Here is a 24,340-nt window from a genome sequence, read left to right on the forward strand (position 1 = left end):
CTGTGTTCAAGGGCTCACCTGTGCAGACATCCCACCTCTCCCGGAAGTTCTGGGAGTCTCCCGCATATTGATAGTGGCTCCCTGTTGCCCGGAAGTTATATACAATATCCCGGAAATCGATTTTTTTGAGTGAGAGTGCGAGGGAGCCATGGCAGAGTGTTCCTAAAAAAAAATAAAACATACTTCACCCTAGACAACACAAAAGACTACACCCTGCCTAATAGGGGTCAAAAATAATGACAGTGTTGCTCGCTGCACTGTTTGCAACAGTGACTTTTCTATTGCCCATGGTGGGTTAAATGACTGTAAAAGACATGTTGAGGTGAGTTTAACAGGTGTCCTTCATTTATTAGCATAGCTAACGTTATTTAAATTAGCTGGCTAGCTGCTAAGGATCTACTCTATTGCAGACATTCCACCTCTCCCAGAAGTTCCTGGAGTCTCCCGCAAATTGATGGTGCTACCTCCCTGAAATGAGTTTTTGCAAGGTGGGATGTCTGTCTGTGGATCTGAATGTATTAGCCACAGTTGTCATGGACTTTATAAAAACAGTTATAGACAAATGTGTCTGCACAAAATCATTCAGAGTCTTGCCCAACCAGAAGTCCTGGGTGAACCATGAGATCCGCAATCTGCTGAGGGTCAGTTCAGAGGTATACAAGTCTGGCGCCCAAGGTGGTTTACAAGAGGTCCAGGTATGAGCTCCAGAAAGCCACCTGGACTAAACTTGAATCAATGAAGGATGTTCAACAGCTGTGGCAGGGCTTGAATGTTATCACCTCTCACAAAGTGAAATCAGTCGACAGGTCTTTGCTTCTGGATTAGCTCAGTGCATTCTATGCTTGCTTTGACTGTCAAAACATGGAGGAACCATCATAAACTCCCACAGCCCCTGATGACACTGTGATTTCAGTCTCTGAGCCTGATCTGAGAGCATCCTTCAGGAGGATGAATCTACAAAAAGCATCCAACCCAGATTGGGTACTTGGCTGAGTTCCAAAGACCTGTGCTAATCAATTGTCTGGAATGTTCACTGAGATCTTTAACCTCTCACTTTGGCAGTCTGAGGTACCCACCTGCTTCAGTTATTCTGGTGTCTAGAACATGGCGACCTGCCTCAATGACTATTATCTAGTAGCACTTACATCCACAATGAAGAAGTGTTTTGAGAGTTTGGTGATGAAACATATCAACTCCTGCTTAAGAAGTGACTTGAATCCACACCAATTTGCCCACGGGCTCAACAGGTCCACGGCAGATGCCCTTTCAATCCGAGATCATCTGGACAGTAAAGGTGCGTACATCAGGATGCTCTTTATTGACTACAGCTCAGCATTCAGTACTATCATCCCCTCAAAAGTAATCATTAAGCTTCAAGACCTTGGCCTCAATACCTCCTTGTATAATTGGATCCTCAGTTCCTTACTTGCGGACCCCAGTCTGTTTGGATTGGCAAGAATATCTCCTCCACAACCTTCATCAGCACAGATGCACTACAAGGATCTGTGCTTAGCCCCTGCTCTACTCACTTTATGTTTATGATGGTGTGGCTAAACACAGCTCCAATGCCATATTTAAATTTGCTGACAACACCACTGTCATTGGCAGAATCAAAGATGGTGATGAATCAGCATATAGGAGGGAGATTAAAAATTTCGCTGTGTTGCCAGAATAATAACCTCTTACTCAATGTTAGACCAAGGAGCTGATTATTGACTTCATGAGGAGGAATCTGGAAGTCTATGAGCAAATCCTCATCAGGATCAGAGGTGGAGAGGGCCAGCAACTATAAATTCCTCTGATCTCATATCAGAGGACCTGCCCTGGTTCAGCACGTATGTGCAATTACGAAAAAAGCATGGCAGCGCCTCTACTTTTGGCATGACATCTAAAACTTTGACAAACTTCTCTAGATGTGTGATGGAGAGTATATTGACTGGTTGCTTCACGGCCTGGTATGGAAACACCAATGTCCTTTGACAGAAAATCCTACAAAAAGTAGTAGATACAGCCCAGTCAATCATGGGTAAAGTCCTTCCCCACCGTTGAGCACATCTACGTTTAGCATTGTTGCAGTAAAGCAGCATCCATCATCAGGGACCTCTACCACCATGTCATGCTCTCTTCTCACTGCTGAAATCAGGAAGAAGGTACAGGAGCCTCAGAACTCACACCACCAGATTCAGGAACAGTTGTTACCCCTCAACTATCAAGTTCTTGAACTAGAGGGGATAACTTCACTCACCCCATCACTGAACTGCTCCCACAACCTATGGTGTCATTTCTAGGACTCTTCATCCCATGTTCTCAATATTTATTGCTTATTTATTTATTATTAGTATTATTATTATTATTATTACTATTTCTTTTGTATTTTGAATTGGTGGTTGGGAAGTTGTTGGAGTTGACTGTCAAGGATGAGGTTACAGAGTACCTGGAGGCATATGACAAGATAGGCAGAACTCAGCATGGATTCCTTAAAGGAAAATCCTGCCTGACAAACCTATTACAATTTTTTGAGGAAATTACAAGTAGGCTAGACAAGGGAGATGTAGTGGATGTTGCATATTTGGATTTTCAGAAGGCCTTTGACAAGGTGCGACACATGAGGCTACTTAACAAGATAAGAGCCCATGGAATTACGGGAAAGTTACGTACGTGGATAGAGCGTTGGCTGATTGACAGGAAACAGAGAGTGGGAATAAAGGGGTCCTATTCTGGTTGGCTGCCGGTTACCAGTGGTGTTCCACAGGGGTCTGTGTTGGGGCCGCTTCTTTTTACATTGTACATCAACGATTTGGATTATGGAATAGATGGCTTTGTGGCTAAGTTTGCTGACGATACAAAGATAAGTGGAGGGGCCGGTAGTGCTGAGGAAACAGAGTCTGCAGAGAGACTTGGATAGATTGGGAGAATGGGCAAAGAAGTGGCAAATGAAATACAATGTTGGATAGTGTATGGTTATGCACTTTGGCAGAAGAAATAAACGCGCAGACAATTATTTAAGTGGGGCGAGAATTCAAAGTTCTGAGATGCAACGGGACCTGGGAGTCCTCGTACAGGATACCCGTAAGGTTAACCTCCAGGCTGAGTCGGTGGTGAAGAAGGCGAATGCAATGTTGGCATTCATTTCTAGACGAACAGAGTATAGGAGCAGAGATGTGCTGTTGAGCTCTGTAAGGTGCTGGTGAGACCTCACTTGGAGTACTGTGGGCAGTTTTGGTCTCCTTATTTAAGAAAGGATGTGCTGACGTTGGAGAGGGTACAGAGAAGATTCACTAGAATGATTCTGGGAATGAGGGGGTTAACATATGAGGAACGTTTGTCCGCTCTTGGACTGTATTCCTTGGAGTTTAGAAGAATGAGGGGAGACCTCATAGAAACATTTCGAATGTTGAAAGGCATGGACAGAGTGGATGTGGCAAAGTTGTTTCCCATGATAGGGGAGTCCAGTACGAGAGGGCGTGACTTAAGGATTGAAGGGCGCCCTTTCAGAACAGAGATGCAAAGAACTTTCTTTAGTCAGAGGGTGGTGAATCTATGGAATTTGTTGCCACGGGCGGCAGTGGAGGCCAAGTTATTGGGTGTATTTAAGACAAAGATTGATAGGTATCTGAGTAGCCAGGGCATCGAGGGTTATGGTGAGAAGGCGGGGGAGTGGGACTAAATGGGAGAATGGATCAGCTCATGATAAAATGGCGGAGCAGACTCGATGGGCCAAATGGCCAACTTCTGCTCCTTTGTCTTATGGTCTTCTGTGAACAGTTTGTTGTCTTTTGCACTCTGGTTGTCTGCCCTTTTTGGTGCGGTCTTTCATGGACTCCGTTATGGTTATTGCATTTATAGAGTATATCCACAAGAAAACTAATCTCAGGGTTGTAGATGGTGTAATATATGTACTTTGATAATAAATTTACTTTGAACTTTGAACCTTTGACTCTGTGGCTCATTGTTTCCATAATAGCCCTTTTTGAGTTTGTAATACAAGCCTTGGACCCATTCTATTTTCCTCAATCTCAATCTAAAATTCGATCAAATTGTTACCGCCTAGGCCTGCGCTCACAATGAGGTTATTAATAGATTCTATCCCATTATACAGTGACAGATTGTTTGGGTGGTGGGGGCTGCAGATGGTAGAAATCTGAAGCATAAACAGAATATGCAGTAAATTCACAGCAGGTTGATTCACTTTCACTTCTCTTCCAGGAATGCCAGTTTTGAAGATGTTTACCAATGCTCTACAGAGTGATTCCATCTGTTCCTTTTGCCTGTTCACTCTCAGTGAGTGGTTTCTGTTTCCCTTCTGATAAGATGTTGACCAAAACTCACTTCCACACTCTCAATTCTTTCCTTCGTAAATGCCTTTGGCATTCTTGTTTTTCTGCCTTTCCCACTGACAAATGGTCCTTGACCCGAAATATTAACTCTGTTTATCTTTCCATAGATGCTGCCTGGCTTCCTTAGTGCTTCTGACATTTTAATATAGCGTGTTCTCTGGTTGCCTCCAGAATGTGCTGATTTAGGAAACCACACAGAATTCATCATCTTGGCTATCTTCGTTCATCTAAATTTTGGCATAGTTTTTCCCTTGAGGCACTTAAATTCTCAAAAGATGAGTGTAAGAATTTCAAAAAATATTATACTAGCAATGAATTGGGAGCAATTGTGATGAAAGTGTACACGTCCAGTGAGCAGAGAAGCCCCATCATATAATTTCAATCATTGTTTTTATTCTATGTGCAGAAGCAGTCAAATTTAGAAAGAGATTTTGTATATATAAAAAAGAATGTTATAAGTAATGACATGTTTCTAATTCAGGAAAACCTTTCAGTGAGTCAGCAAGTTTGTTTATCCAATTTTTAATTATAGTTTCAAAGGATGAGAGGAAGAGTTAGAAGAACATTTTGGCACTAAAGGGAGTCAGGCAGTGTGATGTGGCACTTAGAAATGTTAGTTCAATTGGGCAGAGTAAAGAAGGGTTAAAGAAAAGGAATTCACATTTGAGTGATCTCTTAGTGTTATTTGAGGTTGTAACTGGAAATTTGAGCTAGATCAAAAGGGAGCCAATGGCAATGTTGTTTTTGGACTTCCAGATGCCATTGATAAGATTTCACAAGATCATTAAATAAAATGAAATAATACTCTAGTGGGTAATATACAGGTGAGGAATGAGGACATAAAACAAGGTAAGAGCAGAGGAGGCTGTGATTAGTGGGGGGCTGCACAATTCAGAGGCTCAGTTGTTTGGAATTTGTATCAATGATTTGAATGAGAGGAGTCTAATATATCCAAGTTTGCTACAGTACAAGATTAGTTTCATATAGTTAGCATGGAAACAGGCCTTTGGCACAAATCATCCTTGCCAAGCAAGGTGCCTATCTAAGCTAATCTCATTTATGCTTTAAACATTTTCTATCCATGTACCTGTCCAAATGTTTTTTTATAAATCTTGTAATTGTACCTGTTTCTACCCCCTTTGCTGGCAGTTTTTTCTAATTTGATGAGTTTGTTATATATTAAGATGGTGCCGGTATCTGGCGACTCTACGCGTGCTCTCCCGAGCAAACTGCCCTCTACACTATCCTATACCTGAGGAAACCCTTCTAAACCTCCAATCTGCTCCTCTCAGTTTTTTTTTGCACTACCTTACTTTCCCTTTTCCATTTTCTATTTATGATTTATAATTTAAATTTTTACTATTTACTATCGATTTGTACTTCAGGGAGCTTGAAGCGCAGAGTCAAATATCGCTGTGATGATTGTATGCTCTAGTATCAATTGTTTGGCGACAGTAAAGTAATTACCCACTAATTATGTGAAAAATTTGCCCTCAGTCCTATGCTCTGTTGTTTTGGTCTCCCCTTCTCTGGGAAAAAGACTGGCTATCTCTCTTAACTATATCATAATTTTATGAAGCTCTATAAAGTTACAACTCTGCCTCCTTCACCCCATGGAAGTAGGAATTAGGTGGTAGTTTGTGCTTATACCTATGGATGATGCAGTGAGATTTCAAGGGATGCAGATAGCTAAGTGAATGAATGAGGACATCTTGGATAAAATACACTTAGCATTCACTTTATTAGCCTATCTACTAATAGATAGGCTAACAATCCACTTTATTAGCCTATCTGTTAATAGATAATATCCTGTACCTAATAAGGTGGTCACTGTGTACATAGGAAAGTGCTCTTCTGCTGCTGAAGTTCATCCACTTCAGGGTTCAATATTATGCCTTCAGAGCTGCTGTTCTGCACAACTCTTTTGTAATGCATGGTTATTTGGGTTACTTTTGCCTTCCTGTCAGCTTGAACCAGCCTGGCCATTTTCCTCAGACTTCTGCCATTAACAAGGCACTTTCATCCATAGAACTGATGCTCACTGGATGCTTTATGTTTTTTGCTCCATTCTCTATAAATTCTAGAGACTGTTGTGTGTGAAAATCCCAGGAGATCAGCAGTTTCTGAGATACTCAGCCCATCCTGTCTGGCACCAACAACCATTCCACAATCAAAATCAGTTGGATCACATTTCTGTCCCATTGTGATTTTTTGGTCTGAACATCACCTGAACCTCTTAACCATGTCTGCATACTTGTGTGAATTAAGTTGCTGCCACATGATGGTGTACCTAATGAAGTGACCACTGAGTATATAGCATGGAAAGATGTGAGATCATTCACTTTGATTGAGCTATCAGAACAACCTGTGGCAAGAAATTAGAACTTGTTGGTATTCTAAGAGACCTTGCGTGGATTTTCACTGGAAGTTAACATGTAGTTTTCGCAAGCAGGTAAGAGGGCAAATTGAATCTTGACCTCTATTGCAAGAGGATTTGAGGACAAAATTAGGATCATGACATTACAATTATATTTCACAAGAGTGCGGTCATATCTGGAATATTGTATACAGACCAGGTCTCATCATCTAAGGAACAATATACTTGGAATAAAGGAGTACACTGACATTTGTTGGGTTTTTGTCATTTGTGGAAAATAATTAAGCAGACTGGGCTTGTGTTCTGGAGAACAAGAAATGAATTTAATGAAACATAATGTATTCTTCAGAGGATTGACAGAGTAAATGTCCCCAGCTGTGATATCAAGAACCAAGAGTTACAGTCTCAGATGAAAAGATGAATCATTCCTAATTTATTCAAGAAAGATCAGTATTTTATTTGATAATAGGGAAATTAGTGCAGTAAAGTGGCATGATTGAAAAGTGAACTCTAAAGCATGTTATTTCATTTTCTTAATCTTACAGGAGTGTGGAACACCATGAGTTTAGCAGAAATTTATGATAATGTAAAAAAAGGGAGAGAGTATGCCCTTTTAGGAAACTATGATTCTTCAATGGTTTACTACCAAGGAGTGATCCAGCAGATTCAAAAACACACTCATTTAATAAGAGATCCAGCTTTAAAGGTGAAATGGTTGCAGGTACGATTTCCATTTTGAAATTTTTTTTCTATGATTTACATTTTGAAATTTCTTTCTGAGTCATGTTTTATATAGATCAGGGGTTCCTAACCTTTTTTTATGTCATGGACGCCTACCATTAACCGAGGGGTCTGTGGACCCCAGGTTGAGGACCCCTGATATAGATGTTTGTTTATGTATTATATAATTTGACTACCTCTAACACATGAGTTATTAGTAGAGATGTTGATCAGCTAGGAGAGTGGGCTGAGGAGTGGTAAACGGTGTTCAGACAAGACAATTCAAAATAGGGTAGGATTTTCACAGTGAATAGTAGTGCCCTGGAGTGTGTTGTAGAGCAGAGGAATCCAGAGGTTCAAGTGCATAATTTCCTGAAAGTGGAAAACAGGCTGATGATGAAGATGCTTGACATGCTGTTCTTCATCAGTCCATGGAGTATAGGAGTAGGGGTGTTGTGCTGCAGTTGTACAAAATTGAATTGTTATGTACAGTTTTGGTTACCCTGTTGTAGGAAAGATACCATTAAGCTGGAAAGAGTATGATGGTGATTTATAAGAATGTCTGCAGGACTCGAGGATTTGAGTTTTAGACAGACGTTATGATGAAGTTTTAAGGGAATTGGGGGACGTAAGAAATGATTCTTGGACTCTTGTAAATAATGGGTTAAAATTAAGTGCTGGCTTGTGTTGAGGAATCTGCCTTCAGGTTGTTTAGATTAATGACTCATAGCTGTCCCTTGAGAACGATATGGAGGCTGGATTCACACAGGCTCACACCACTGAACTAAGTTCCTTCCTTTTTCTAATGAAAGAGAATAACCGATAAGGATTGGACAGAACATTCATTTGTAATTAAAACTTTGATTTAGTAGACTATCTTATCTAAGTAATTAAGTTTTGCTCCAACAGACCTGGTGAGAATACCAGTTTCTCTAAGCGCTCTTTGTTTCGCTAGTTCTATAAATTGTAACGTTTCTGCATATTAGACAGAAGTTCGTCATGAGCCGCCAGAGACAGAGGTATTCTCGCTGGCTGAGTTGGAACAAATAAACTGGTGAAAGGATAAAGTAAAGAACTGTATGTGGTGTGGTTATTGGTCCGGCAAATATAAGTTACAGTTAGGCAGGCCAGGACTTTATTCTTTGGAGCATTGGAGACTGAGAGATGACCTTATGGAGGTGCACAGAATCATGAAGGACATAGATGTGGATGCACAGTCTTTTTTTCCAAGGAAAGAGAATTTTAAAAACCTATACATTTAAATTGAGAGGAGAAAATTTAAAAAGGAACCTGAGGTGTAACTTCTTCATGCAGAAGGTGGTGCACATATCGATTGAGCTGACTAAGGAAGCGGTTGAGGCAGTTCCAATGAGAAAATTTAAAAGGATTTGGACTGGTATATAGCATGGTCAGGTTTAGAAGGATGTTGGCCAAGTGCAGGCAAATGCGATTAGCTTAGATGTACATGGACGATTTGGGCCATAGGCCTTTGTTTCCATGCTATTTTGCTGTATGTCAGCGTGACTCTATGAAAGACACTGAGGGCAGAGGATGAAGGGCCATTTAGGAGAACATTGGATGAATCGAGAATGGCAATCGTTAGAGAGAAATTGTCCTTAATGTTGGTAAGGTAGCTGCAAACAAAAGGTGTTATTCTTTCATGAATAGGATTGGAGGTTAGAATCTTAGGTTCAGACAAAATAGGATGTAGGGATATTTGTTGCTCGCACAATATTTATGCAAATAAGGCAAGTTGTGTTTTATGGGAATACTTGAAAATGACTGCTTTTATATACATGAATTTTAGTGGCAGTATAAAATTGCATTAAGTTCTTACAGATGTATATTCCTTGTTTGAGCATATCAAACCCTAAGTACTTTACCAGAATGTATGCCTACATGTTATGCCAGATGTTCATTTGTAGGCTCCCTGTCTGAGTTTGATGATCATGAGTATTTCCAGAACAAACAGATTGTTCCTGGAGCCATGTCTAATTTTATTCTTCTGAACGCTAAGTATGGAAGCCAGCTGTAATGATTTGCAGTGCTAGTAAAAATCACTGAGTTTGAAGCAAACATTTTGGTTTTGACAATAAGGTTTCAAATCAGAAGTTTTAGCACTGTTTCCCTTTGCACAGATGCTGCCTGATCTCCAGTATTTTCTTTTTTTTAAACTATCTATTCTGACTTACCTTAATGGACAAGGGAGCAGTGAAAATCCTGTTGTGTAACACAATAATACTGTGTTCCTTGAAATAGAATTTTATCATATGCTAACCTGCAAAATGCAGTCAAACACGTTTGAATTTCAATGCATAAAATTGTTCCCTTCATTAGAGGCTAGAGAATAATGTGAGCCTGCAGACAACATGGAGGTCTGTGGCTTGTTTTAGCAGTAGGTTAACCCAGTCTGACATGCCGCAAGGAACTTGAGATGCTCTTCGTCTTCCAGGTGCTTCTGTTGTGATGGGAACCGGTAGGCTTTGAGGCTTGTGCACCTAAATTATGCAAGGCATGTTCTATTGCTCCACAGCTTGGGGGACCTCACACTGCACTGGTGTGCTGCCCATCCTGTATATATCTTATGTGCTTTCTTAGCTGCACCTCACCAATTTTTTTCCCAGTTTGAACCAGAGTAGCAGCTCTTTATATGTGACTCATGTTACTTTTTCCTACTTGGATGTGGTTTTTGAGGTTTATTTTACCACCTTATCTCTGTTCGGATATGAGTTGGACTAAACTAAATGCCCCTTTTTTGACATATATTGACCTGTAACTTTTGAAGATTAACGGCAGAAAGCGATATTATTTTAATGTGCTTTTCTTGAACTGTTGAGGGTATAGATGTTTAGTCTTTGACTAGAACACTAAGATACTCTGTCTGAGAAACTATATGCTGAACTGAGTTTTGTTTTACAGGTGCGACAGGAGCTAGTTGAAGAGTATGAGCAGGTGAAAAGTATTGTAAACACATTGGAAAGCTTTCGAGTAGAGAAACCTCCAACTGATTTCTCTGCACCACAGCAAGATGAGTCTCCCAAAGATCCAAGTATTTGGCCACCACCTATTCCAGTTGAGCATAGGTGTGTAAAGTAAATAATGTTCATTCTATAAAGTTATGAATTACAAGTTCATTAATTTTTTGTCTGTGAAAGTAAATGGTAACCTCTTATCAAATGTAAGTATTATAAGGAAAACACTGTTACAAAATCAATAATACATGTCATAGATAGAGTGGCCAGTCAGGACCTTCTACTTTATAGAAGTTTCTTTTACAAAAAGCTAGTACAGAAGTTTCTGGTTAATTGGGGAAGTGCTTATTGGGGAAGACTCTTAAAGAACAAAAACTAATGGAGAAAATTGCTGGGATTCTTTTCGTTTATTTTGAATACTATGCTGCTTAATTGGGACAGGAGACTTGTAAAATGGGTTCTAACTGGCATCAATCGCATGCACTTGTGTGGCAATTAGATGCTATAGCAAGCTTACAGCAAACAGTTTATAAGTAGTCAATTGTGTGTGTTTGTGTTTTTAAAAAACAGTGACTTTTGTCACTGTTGGTGAAAAATAAACATTAACATAATTCATGACTTCAACAAGTTAGGAACTACGAAGAATTTGAAGGTATTGACAATCATCTTGAATGCTACAATGAAAATTAAGTTTTGGATGAAAGCAGTGTATGAAGGAAATCCATTATCTGCACTAGGTGTCTCTGTGCTGATATTGTTCATTTACAGTCAATCAAAGAACACAGCCATGTACACAAATGCATAGGGTGCAGAGTGGAGATGCATCTTTACCAAAGGAGATGTAAGGCACTCCTTCCGTCTGCTAGCCTGCAGGTCATCCTTGGGAAAAGTGTAGCACCTGCTTAACCCTCCAGTCAGGGTCGTGTGAAGCCATGGAAGCAGGTGGTGGATGGTTGTATGGTGCATATCACAAATCCTGGTTATGTGACCACTGATGCCAGGCAGACAATCTCTGAAGAGTAGTGATAATGGCGGAGATCACCCACCTTGTAAAGACACTGCCCAAAAGAAGGCAATAGAAAGATTTGCCAAGAACAGTCATGATTATGGGGCCATGATTGCCTACATCATACGACACAGCACATAATGATGATGGTGATGTTTGATTTCCTCTGTCAAAAACTATTAGGAACGAATAGCTAGTTTTATAGTATTGTAGTGATATTGACAGTATTCTAATTTGTTTTGTATTTCAGTTAAATACGTTATTTTGTTATTTAGTTTGTCTTTTTTATACCTTTTTGAACTATTTCCATGAAACTTCGCCACTTAATTAGGCCAACATTTACTGGTCCTGATGTGTCCCAATTAACTGGAATTCGCTATATATCAAAATAATAATTTGGATAACAAGTGCTTAAGATAATTGAAACTATTTAAACTAATTTTACATTTTAAAAAAAAGTCACAGTTAATAGGAAATGAAATTAAGTACTCATATGTATGGTTTCATACCCCTTAGAACAGTATTGATCTTGATTAAAATCTGCTAGAGGTTATATTTTATTACATATGGTTATCAAATTTTATTGCATTGAAATGAAATAACCTGAATTTTTCTAAAGTCTGTTAAAATTACAAAACATCAACCTTTCTACTCTTCACTGAAACTTTGTGGAAAAGTATTACGCTGTTACTGACTACATAATAGCTTTTTCTCTGGCATCACCTGATAGGATTGCATGACTGTTCTACCTAATACATTTTTATGCTGAACTTCACAGAGCTCCTTTGATGAAGCGGCAAAATCGTGAAGTTAAACCCTCTCGTAAAGAGTCTCCAGTTGTCCAGGCACGAGGACTTGTAGGTCGAGGTCAGCAGGCTGGTAGAGCTGAGAAGTCTAGCAGCAAGTATGGTGGTGATTCCAGAGTTAGGGGGAAAGATGAAAAGGTAAATAAATTGTGCTACTTGTAAATTATGCTGTAGAACTCCTGAAAATTATTATTTATGGTCAAACATTCTGTATGGTTATTAACTTCTTTATGGTTTTAATTTTGAAACTGTCAAATCATGTGTTTTTTTAAAACAGTTTTCTATTATTTGTCTTAGAGCCATAGAATCATACAGCAAAGAATTATTTTTATTTTACATAATTGTTTCTCCTCTCTAATGGATGGTCTTCTAGTAGCATGGGAAACCCTAGCTTTGTAGTGTGAGAGGTGTGTGGCTTATAATATCCTTCTTGCTTCCTTCAACTTCCAGTTTTCATATATTTTTGGGACTTCTAATTTTATCTTCTCTTCTTCCTTGAGGATGTACCTGAGATGGCTAACTTGAGACCAATTAATTAACTCCTGACTTTGTAAGAAAGTCTAAAAAAAAACCCATTTCCTAATTTTCTGCTTCTGTGATAAATACTTTTAATTCGAATTTTCGCTTGCTTGAAGTGACTCAGGCCCATCTAAATGCAGAAAAACGCCTGAAGTGAAACTAAGATTACAATTTGATTAAAATTGCTTTTAAGGTAGGGAAAGAAAATGACAGCAACCGAACTTATCTTCACAGGTTTAGTAATTAATGGTAAATCAAAGCTTTTTGGGGTTTTGAAGTATTTAAATACCTTGTTGAAATATTTTCTTGAAAAATTAAAAGTCCAAAGTAAAATGTATTATTAAAGTACATACACATCACCATATAGAACCTTGAGATTCTTTTTCTTGCGGGCATACTTAGCAAATCTATAGGATAGTAACTGCAAATGTGAAAGGTATGCTTATTTCATGCATATGCTAATAAGAGGAAAAATAATAAGAATATTAATATCCTTTGCTAACTTGATTGCAGGGCAAAAGGAATCCCCAGGAAGCAGCAGGAGATGCAGATGGGAAGAAATTTGACGGAACTGGTTATGACAAAGAATTAATTGATGTTCTGGAGAGAGATATAATATCTAGGAATCCAAATGTCCACTGGTATTGAATTATTTTTAAACTACTGTTTTGAATATACTTTTAATTTAGTCACGGGTGGAAAAATTCATTATCTTCATTTTCTATTCAGGGATGATATAGCGGATTTAGAAGATGCTAAAAGGCTCTTGAGAGAAGCTGTTGTGTTACCAATGTGGATGCCTGACTTTTTCAAAGGAATAAGACGACCATGGAAGGTAGAAATTACTTTTGTTGTGATCTTAAATTGATCACCTTTGTTTAGCATCATGCCTGCCAAAAGAAATAGTTTAGCCTCGCTTGTTCCATTAAAACCATTCCTAGTTGTAAATACTTCTTTTGATTCTTACCTTAATTTTTACCTTTAAAGGAGAATAGTTCTCAAAGTAATTGAGCTCTTATTTCACACATGATCTTGGTAAACCTTAATGTGCTTCCTAGGGGTAGTATCTAGGAATGCAAACCACCCACTGGCTAGAGACGTGTAAAAATTTAACATGATTTCTTCATTCAAGTTTCCCATATTTCAAATATTATATCAACACGGTATATCACGTTCATATATTTCTGAATCTGCACCCTGTCAGTCCCTATTGTAACCCAGAAAATAATACTTCTAAATCATATTATTTTCTTCCCCTAAGATTTGCTTACCTGCAAGTCTTCTGTTTTTAAGTGATTATGCATTTAACATAGGAAGTTACATAAAATATTGACTTTGCAAAATAAAATTAAATATTATTTGAACTAATTGGGCGAAATATTATAGAATCTAAGTCATAGTGCTCTCTCCTTCCCTTATTTAACAAATTTGGATGCAAAGTACAGCTAACTCACCTAGAGCATCCTGGACTGTGGTGAAGTTGCTTGAGCAGTGGCAGGGAAGCAGTGATGAAACCATGCCTGTGAAACCTTTGACGGTTCTTAGTTTTGCTAACTGCTAAGATTGTAAGAGATTATTAATAGTTATTAGAGACATTTAAAAGCTAATAAAACAACCAAACAGATTTTCAATGTGATTTTTAAAAATAAAATTAAAATAGGTGGCTAGAAACATCTAACCAAGTGAAGAATTAAATGTTTAAGCAAAATGGAAATAACTTTTAATGAAAAGTAATTTGCTTTACTACTTTTAATTAATCTTTTGTGAATACAGATTGTTATTAATTGCTTCAGGCTGATCACTCCTGTCATCCTGCTATTTGCAACTTGGCACCCTAAGTGATCTACTTTTAGTTACTTGGCCAATGTTCCATTTATTCTGTTAGAAGTATAGTTATGGAATAAATGTGCGTAAATACATAAACACAGCATATATTAACGTAAACAGCATTGTAAAAAGTGGCTTAGAGTGTTTACAGTGTTCTGCAGTGACTGTGGTAATAGATTGGGGGTTGGAGGGCTAACTAGAATGATTAACAGCCTGAGGGAAGACACTTATAAGGTGGCATGAAGTTTTTGTTTTAGTAGCCCTATAGCACTTTCCAGAAGGGAGCTTTTTGGAAGAAGTAGTTTGCCGGGTGGGTAGCATCTGCAATGATTTTTCTGCCTGCTTCTTTGTCCTGAGCACATGCAAGTCCTGCAGTGATGGTAGACTGTAGCCAATAGACTTTTCTGCTGTCTTATAGTTCTTGTATATTGTGAGAGGATGCTGGACCAAACCAAACAGTAATGGATGATGTGAGAATGCTTTCTGTGATGGCAATGTTGAATTGCACCAGTCTGTTATGTGGAAGGTGGAATTTTACCAACCACCACAAGAAGTACATCCTTTGTCGAGTCTTTTTGTTAATGAAGGACATATGGGTCTACCACGTAAGGTCCTGTGAAATAATAATGTCCAGAAACCTGAATGTTGAAACAGTGCTAACTGTAGAGTTGTTGATGACGAGACTCATTTCTCCTGAAGTCAATATGCATCTGTTTTTAAGGGCATTCACTTCCAAGTTATTGTGATTGCACCAGGATACCAGCTTGTTTACTTCCTGTTTGTACTTGGATTCATTACCTCTGATGATTAGTCCAACGACAGTGGTGTTACCTACAAACTTTATCAGTTTAACTGATGGGTGAGAACGCACCCCTGTGGTGCACCAGTGCTGATTGAGTACAATGTAGAGATGTGCTTCCCTAGTCTCATGTAGTGCCATCTGTCCAAGAGGAAGTCCCATGCCTTCCAAGATATCCAGACCAACGTTAACTACATTATCTACAGACAAATCTGTTAGCTCTGTAGGAGAACTGCATAGAATCCAGAAAATTGACTTATGGATTTGAGAAATTACATGACTAGCCTTTCAAAAGTTTTCATTATGACTGATGTGAGTGCAACTGGCATGCAGTTATTGAATCCAGTGATCTTTATTTTTTTTTGGTGGGGGGAATGGAATAATAACAGATTTCTTGAAACGAGCTGAAACAGTGCATAGTTTCAGCAGGTACAAATCTCAGAATGTAGTAAAACAAGTGGCATTAGTTCAAGATTAATTTCAGTGTTCCATAGAACAATTGCAATAACGCAACTTGAGAAATGTGACTATGAATCTGGAACATGGTACAAAAATAAATGCATTGCGCAGAAAATTTGATGTTATTCCAGGAGGCATATTTTAATTTGAAGCAGAAAATTGCATGTGCATGCATGAATATTGGCAGGATCTGAATTACTGAGTAAAGCTGGTATTATTTCTAAATATATTTGTTTACTTGTTGAGTAACTTCCATCAACTGATTGGATTTTTAAAAAAATATATGTATTCCATCTTATAACCCTCTTATTGCTTTTATTAAGCTTTAATGTCGTGACATAGCAGCTCAAAAGAATGTTGGATTATTTATTAGATTATACATTTTTCCTTTATTTGAATGAAGCTGAGTTTCTACCTTCAAGTTTCTCCTGATGTGATTCTTCATTTCTCATTCTGATGACAAGCTTTGGGGTTATTTTATTGTTGCTTTTGTGCTCTTTGTACTATTCACTGTTACTCAGCAAACCAGCAACGTATGATTAAAAGAACAATATCGAGGCCACCTTTTCAAACTGAGGAAGACAGGAGGTTTGTTATTTAATTGGAGAGGAGATGAAGAAAGTAAACACTCACCTTACATTTAGTGCATAATGAGTCAGCATTTGAATGCTGGATAAATTAGCTTAATTGCATCCAAATACAATTTTGAGTAAACATTCTTGTTTTCTGTATTATTAGGGGATCTTAATGGTTGGACCACCAGGGACAGGTAAAACCATGCTAGCTAAAGCTGTGGCTACGGAGTGTGGTACAACTTTTTTTAATGTGTCCTCTTCCACATTAACTTCCAAATACCGAGGAGAGTCTGAAAAATTGGTTCGTTTGTTGTTTGAAATGGTAAGTAAAATTGTTTTTTATATACGTATGCTGTGTATCTGTGGTCGCAATGGGTGCTGAATAAATTCTAAAACAGTGTTGATGTTTGCATTTTTTCATGAGTCAAATTAGTGGGGAATGTTCACGTAAAATGTACCAATCACAAATGCAATCTGCAAATACTGTACGTTAAGTGATGTTGACAGATCAGATTAATTCCAATCTTTAAATTTTTGACTATTGCAAACATTCCCTTGAATAAATGCAACATTCTACAGTTTACTATCCACCATGACGTTCTCTTTTCAATTGACTGTTTCACTTTTGCTTGCTGGAGCATGTAGCTTCATGAAGGTTGAAGGCTTCCCACCAATGCAGGATTAGAAATGAAAACATTCCTTTACTCTCTGACTGGTATGGGATCTTTGCAGCATTAAAGAATGCTTCATTATCAGAGATGATCTCCTTTGAGGAAGTTTGTTAACCTCAAAGTTCAAAGTAAAAATTATTATCAGAGTACATACATGTCACCACATACAACCTTGAGATTCTTTTTCTGCGGCATACTTGGCAAATCTATAGATCAGTAACTGTAAACACCAGGAACTGTTAACTATAAACAAACTGCAAATGCAGATATAAATAAGTAACAATAAATAATGAGCATGAAATAACAATATAACAGTCCTTAAGTGAGTGTAGCTATCTCCTTTTGTTCAAGAGCCTGATGGTTGAGGGGTAGTAACTGTTCTTGAACTTGGTGGTGCGAGTCTTGAGGTAAATGAGACGCAGATGCTTAAGATTTCTTACATTTCATACATGTCTGACGAATCTCATAGAATTTTTTGAGGACCTAACTAGTAGAGTGGATAGGGGAGAACCAGTGGATGTGGTGTATGTGGATTTTCAAAAGGCTTTTGACAGGGTTCCACACAGGAGATTAGTGTGCAAACTTAAAGCACACAGTATTGGCGGTATGGTATTGATGTGGATAGAGAATTGGTTGGCAGACAGGAAGCAAAGAGTGGGAATAAACAGGACCTTCTCAGAATGGCAGGCAGCGACTAGTGGGGTACCACAAGGCTCAGTGCTGGGACCCCAGTTGTTTACAATATATATTAATGACTTAGACGAGGGAATTAAGTGCAGCATCTCCAAGTTTGCGGATGACACGAAGCTGGGCAGCAGTGTTAGCTGTGAGGAGGATGCTAAGAGGATGCAGGGTGACTTGCATAGGTTAGATGAGTGGGCAAATTCATGGCAAATGCAATTTAATGTGGATAAATGTGAGGTTATCCACTTTGGTGGCAAAAACAGGAAAACAGATTATTATCTGAATTGTGGCTGATTAGGAAAAGGGGAGGTGCAACGAGACCTGGGTGTCATTGTACACCAGTTATTGAAAGTGGGTATGTAGGTACAGCAGGCGGTGAAAAAGGCGAATGGTATGCTGGCATTCATAGCAAGAGGATTTGAGTACAGGTGCAGGGAGGTACTACTGCAGTTGTACAAGGCCTTTGTGAGACCACACCTGGAGTATTGTGTGCTGTTTTGGTCCCCTAATCTGAGGAAAGACATTCTTACCATAGAGGGAGTACAAAGAAGGTTCACTAGATTGATTCTTGGGATGGCAGGACTTTCATATGATGAAAGACTGGATTGACTAAGCTTATACTCACTGGAATTTAGGAGATTGAGGGGGGGATCTTATTGAAACGTATAAAATTCTAAAGGGATTGGACAGATGCAGGAAGATTGTTCCCGATGTTGGGGAAGTCCAGAACAAGGGGTCACAGTTTAAGGATAAAGGGGAAGCCTCTTAGGACCGAGATGAGGAAAAACTTCTTCACACAGAGAGTGGTGAATCTATGGGATTCCCTGCCACAGGAAACAGTTGAGGCCAATTGATTGGCTATATTTAAGAGGGAGTTAGATATAGCCCTTGTTGCTAAAGGGATCAGGGGGTATGGAGAGAAGGCAGGTACAGGGTTCTGAGTTGGATGATCAGCCATGATCATACTGAATGGCGGTGCAGTGTCGAAGGGCCGAATGGCCTACTCCTGCACCTATTTTCTATGTTTATTTGACATGATACATTAAGCCACTTGTTAGTTCAACATTTCTCCACATAAGCACCAGTAACATAGTTATTATTCCATGAAAATTTCTGCTTACAAGTCTGTAATTACTTTGTATTTATAATGAAAAATATTTTAGGGCATGTATTAAGACATGATGAAACACCATATAAATACAAATCTTTTTTTCAGATTTGGTATTTAAAGAATATTTATAAAACCTTTCTCCAAATTATTCTCAGTCTCTTTTTTAAAAAAGTGCAGATTTCAATTACTTAAAATATTTTTAGCATCTATATTCTGCACTGTCTTCTGCATTTTGTGAAACGGTTAGATCCCAAAAGTTTCCATAGTTCTGTAGAAACCAGTAAAATTACTGATTTCAAAATGAAGTAACTATTCTTAACAGCCTGGCGTTAAATTAAGTTTGCACACAGGTGTCGTGGAGGAAAATGCTTTGAATATCTTGAATATTCATTTGTGTACAAAATCTCTACATTTATGATCTTCTTTCAGGCTCGATTTTATGCTCCAACTACTATTTTTATAGATGAAATCGATTCCATTTGTAGTCGTAGAGGCACCTCTGATGAGCATGAAGCCAGTCGCAGAGTCAAATCAGAATTGCTCATTCAGATGGATGGTACGTTATCTTTGTTTAAAATATATTAGTAAATAGGTAATATTTACTGTTGTGTCTTCTGGACAACTATTATTTAAAGCAGTTTGTTTTTATTTTGTTTGCTTAATGTAAAGGTCATTATGTCTTGGAATTAGAATGCCAATTATAGGTTTCTAACTTAATAAAAATAATTATCATTTGGTATGAATCAGAGAATAGCTTTGCAAACATCTAAAGGCATATTTTGTGATACTGTCTATTTAAAAAAAAAAACCATTAGAACACTCAAATTTACCAAAAACTCTGGTTCTGTCTCCTGAAGTGGCTATAGGAGCTTAGTAGGTTGAAGGAAAAGCAATTTGTATTGGATACACAAAATTTCATTTGTTAAGTGCCTTAAGTGGTTACCCTGTGGTTGTCCTATGAGAAACGAATACTTGCATTTTCTCCCCTCAGGGACAGAAACAGATTTGTTGAATAACTGATAATGTTGGCAAGCATGATCATGTGGAATAGATTGTGATGACAGCGACTGACTATTTGTGAAATAAACATAACTTGTATGTGTTTTTGAAACTTGCTGGTATGAAAGGAAAATCAACTACTTTATCAAGTTGATTAACAAAATATAAATTAATGCTTGATATACTTTATGACTAGTAAAACATTGAAATCTGTTCATTAACATTTATGGTATTTAATGTTACTTTATTATTTCAGGTGTAGGGGGTAGTTCAGAGAATGAGGATCCATCAAGAATGGTAATGGTTCTGGCTGCCACAAATTTTCCATGGGATATAGATGAAGCATTACGGAGGAGACTGGAAAAAAGAGTGTACATTTCTTTGCCAACAGGTTAAGCTGTTTTAATGCTTTTAAGGGCTTTCTTGAAAAATAATGTGCTTACTGAATTATACTCATTATGCCTCAGTTGCTAGGGACATTAAACCATTGTTTCTTTTGAGTAAGGAATTCTTATTGGAGAATGTACTTCACTATTTCATGCTATATATCTTTTTATTAGCAAATGGAAGAGCAGAACTACTGAAAATAAATCTACGAGGGGTAGATGTTGCTTTAGGTGTTGATGTTACAATAATTGCTGAGAAGATGGAAGGTTATTCTGGTGCTGATATCACCAATGTATGCAGGTAAGGATAATTTGTTAAAGTAATATAATTAGCCAAAGTAATACAAGATGTAGGTTGTTAAGAGCATCTTGATTTCTTTAGGAAATTAATAGTGTGCCACAGTCACAATATAATAAGTTTCTGCTAAGGTTGTTGAGTTATTAAATGAAAATAGTTTGAAGAAGCATAAATTAAATTAAACAAGGTTTTATTCATATTGTTTAAAACAATGAAATTCCAATGCTTTTATCCAATGGGAAAAGTCTTGCCTTTACATCTTACAATGTAATTTTCAGTTTACACGGTATATCCTTCCACTGGCTTCTCCATATCTGTAAGGTCTTCCAGTCCCTAAGCACTTTAAATTTTGTCATTACTGTTAAGACCAGTGTCCAGATTTCCATTGCTTCACTAATGGTGACCTTATGTCCTATTGCCAAATGATTTAGTTATGCTAGTTACCAATCTTAAACACCAAGGGAAGGTTGAGCACGGACAGTTGGGATGAATCTGATCATTTCCTGTTCTGAGTATTGATGAGCCAACATGATTGAAATAAAAGTCATTTTTAGGAACTTGCAAAAGATGTAAGTCAGTACCTGATTGGATCTCACTCTATACCTATATTTTGAGACCCATACTGAAACATGCTTCTGTCAATTCCAATATATAAGCAAATGCCCCTAACCAGATGCCAATGAAATAAGGACCAGATAGTGGGTGGCAATTCAAACTTTCCATCAAATGAGCAACTGTCTATCACTAAAGTGCTCCTGCTGTTCAGCAAGAATCTGATTTCAATGTGTAATGCATTACCATAAGTCCAATTGGAGATATAATATATAGCTGCCTTCAATCCTTACCGAATGCTGTCCTTGTCAAGACAATGGAGTCTAGAACTTGGGTTTAGTTGTGGTTTTCAGAAGGTAGTGTTCAAGAAATTTTGTTTTGAGAAGTTGAAAATTTTCCCGTTTTTGTATGTTTAGCATGTTATAGAACTAATTATTAACTTGCAATTGTACCAATTAACATACAGTAGTAGTGAAAAAGATGATTGGAATCAACTTTATCTATTGACTACAATACTTGATATTTATTTATTTATTTGTAAATTTGGATATATTCTGGTCATTTCATGGAGTATAATCAAACAAAAGAAAGCCTTATAGAATTCACTGATCTAGACATGCCAATATGCAAATATACTTGAATTAATAAAGATGGTGAAGGAAGAGTGTTATCTTTAGATGAAACTGGGCCTTAAATAGTAAATTTAAATGTATTTTTGTAACTTTTGTTCTACTTTTAGAGATGCTTGCATGATGGCAATGCGTCGACGAATTCAAGGCCTGTCCCCTGAAGAAATCAAAGCTTTATCCAAAGAAGAATTGCAAATGCCTGTAACAATGGATGACTTTGAACTGTCTCTAAAGAAAATCTCCAAATCGGTTTCTGCTTCAGATCTTGAAAAGTATGCAACGTGGATGGCTGAGTTTGGTTCAGTGTAGCTCTAGGTGAAAGTGAATGGATTTGAGTTATATAGACTGTGTGAGTCATAGGGAAATCAGCATTAAGTTGGTACATTTTGGTTCATAAATAGACAATGTATTAATAAGTTGAGCCTTGTGAACTGTCTGTTTACTAATGCTGACTTGATACATACAAATTAAAGCACTTTATTATACTTGTAATTAAACCAACTGTCATGTATTGGGTCAAAGTAATGTCAGGTTATTTAATTGTGTTGACCAATTAGTTTAAAAAAGAACTTTTTTCCCTTTATTCATGTTAGAGAAATCTTTAATTACATCTCAACATAAAACTATGGTGTGTATTGAAAATAATTCTTCTCTCTGGTCTAATTTATTGGATTCATTCCATAATTCAGTACATTGCTTATCTGAATGCTCCAAACGTACACCTTTGTTTAACAGCCATATAATGCATAGCAATAATTGTGTGGGTTGGACTTAAAGTATAGAAGAAACTACATGCTTTAATTAATCATGAACAAAACTAACAATTCCATAAGCAACAATGTATTTTCATTTGTTAGATTTTTTTATGGTTTTATAAAAAATTGAAAAGGCTTCATTCATTTGCTTACCTTCAGGTGAGTTTAATCATTTAGTTCCATGGTGGTACAAATCAAACATACTAACAAAATATTTAAATTTTCTTCTTGATTTTTTTGGTCTGCTGTATGCTAGACCATAGTAGCAAGTAATTACTCTGTCATTTACCCTATTGCCCCTTGACCCTAATTTTGTGTTTACAATTAGCTTCCCGACCATGTTTACAGAGAGTGATGTTTGCCACTCAAAGGTGTAAAAGTGATAATGAGCTAATATAATATTACTTTATTACAATTGCATTAATCTTTGAGAATATTTAGTTTTCTTTGAATTATTTTGCTCTCACATATACCAGCATTATAAAGTTAACTGTTTAACCCTCTGCATACTAAATTATGAATAACCAAGCCAGTAGATAAACTTGTTACAGGAGTTTAATAGCAGAGAACTAACTGGTATTTCCATGCTTGGTAATTTGATTTAATTGTGGTGCAGATATGAAGAATCTTATTAACTTACTGAGCTGATTAGTATATCTAACTACAAGTAACTACTAGTAACCTTAACTTAAGGATGGATACACTAAGCATTGCACAAGAACGTCAAAAGTCAATGAATAATTTTAATGGTTCAATTGTTTCTAATATGATAATGAGGCAGAATATCTTGCAGGGTTCTTTTTCCATTTTATAAATTAACTCCATGCTAATACAATGACTAATTTAGCTAAGCTTGTTGAGTTGAATAGTGCTGCAAACATCAGCAATTCAGTATTAAGTTATGAGCATTCCTTTTAGTACTTGCACTTTTTGTAAAAATCTTTCTAAGAATAGGGATGCTAATGTTTTATGTCATTTTATATTGTTTGTGTAAAAGCATTGTGTACTATGTGAATGACCACTCATATTACTTCTGAATATTATTTATGTTGTATTTTTGTTATGCAACTGTTCTAAATAATTTTTTAAACACTTGTGAAATCTGGTACAATGGATTAATCCTGATAAGCTTATTAGTAAACATACTTCTGAATTTATCGGTTTCGGATTTATTTTTACTTAATCAATACTTTATGAAAATGAACGCATACATTTATAAAATATCCATCATATCCTCTAGTTAACTTCAACTGATTAACATAGAATTAGGTATCAGCACTCAAATAAATAACATAGTTGATCCCATAGAGAGCATTGTGATAAATAACCAGTTACTCTGTTTTCATGATAATGATCATTAGGACTGATCTCGGCTGGCAGATGAGATAAACCGTGCTGAGATTGGCTTCTGTCAATATGGAAGCACATAATTTGTGTTAACTGATTAGTTGTTTCATTTCACATGCCATTGTTAGATAAACTGTTGAGAAAAAATACTATGCAATCTTATTTATCTGTAATTATTGAGATTAATTATTAAAGATTAGTGTCAGTGATGTTACATAAGGGAGTAAATAATTTCAAAATTCACAATATTTTGAGTTTACTGAATATCAAATAATAGGTTTATTGTGGTCAACTTAGCTACCAATATCGGTGTCATTTGCATGGACGGAAAAAGTATTCAATGGCAATAAATTTATTTTCTTATTTCTTCCTCTGCCTACAAGTTGATTATTAAGTGATGTGCGTAACAGGTAGGTAATTATATAATCGATTTTGTATGAGCATTCTTGAAAGTAGTTTCTGCTGTATAACTACTCATCCTATGACCTAGCCTGACATTTCTTAAATTTAT

General features: G+C 37.1%; 1 protein-coding gene across 1 annotated transcript in view; it reads left to right on the plus strand.

Annotated features, from left to right (window-relative positions):
* Positions 1-23,582, plus strand: part of katnal1 (katanin p60 subunit A-like 1) — a 38,074-nt gene extending 14,492 nt beyond the window's left edge. Inside the window, exons 2-11 of the mRNA XM_072264292.1 lie at positions 7,260-7,435; positions 10,354-10,517; positions 12,191-12,356; positions 13,251-13,378; positions 13,467-13,572; positions 16,561-16,719; positions 19,293-19,419; positions 20,119-20,253; positions 20,423-20,549; positions 21,838-23,582. Of these exons, the coding sequence (XP_072120393.1) occupies positions 7,274-7,435; positions 10,354-10,517; positions 12,191-12,356; positions 13,251-13,378; positions 13,467-13,572; positions 16,561-16,719; positions 19,293-19,419; positions 20,119-20,253; positions 20,423-20,549; positions 21,838-22,036 (1,473 nt within the window). The 5' untranslated portion in view covers positions 7,260-7,273 and the 3' untranslated portion in view covers positions 22,037-23,582. The remainder of the gene's footprint in view (positions 1-7,259; positions 7,436-10,353; positions 10,518-12,190; positions 12,357-13,250; positions 13,379-13,466; positions 13,573-16,560; positions 16,720-19,292; positions 19,420-20,118; positions 20,254-20,422; positions 20,550-21,837) is intronic.
* Positions 23,583-24,340: the final 758 nt, after the last annotated feature.

Source organism: Mobula birostris, chromosome 7 (genome assembly GCF_030028105.1).
Source record: "Mobula birostris isolate sMobBir1 chromosome 7, sMobBir1.hap1, whole genome shotgun sequence".
NCBI lineage: Eukaryota > Metazoa > Chordata > Chondrichthyes > Myliobatiformes > Myliobatidae > Mobula > Mobula birostris.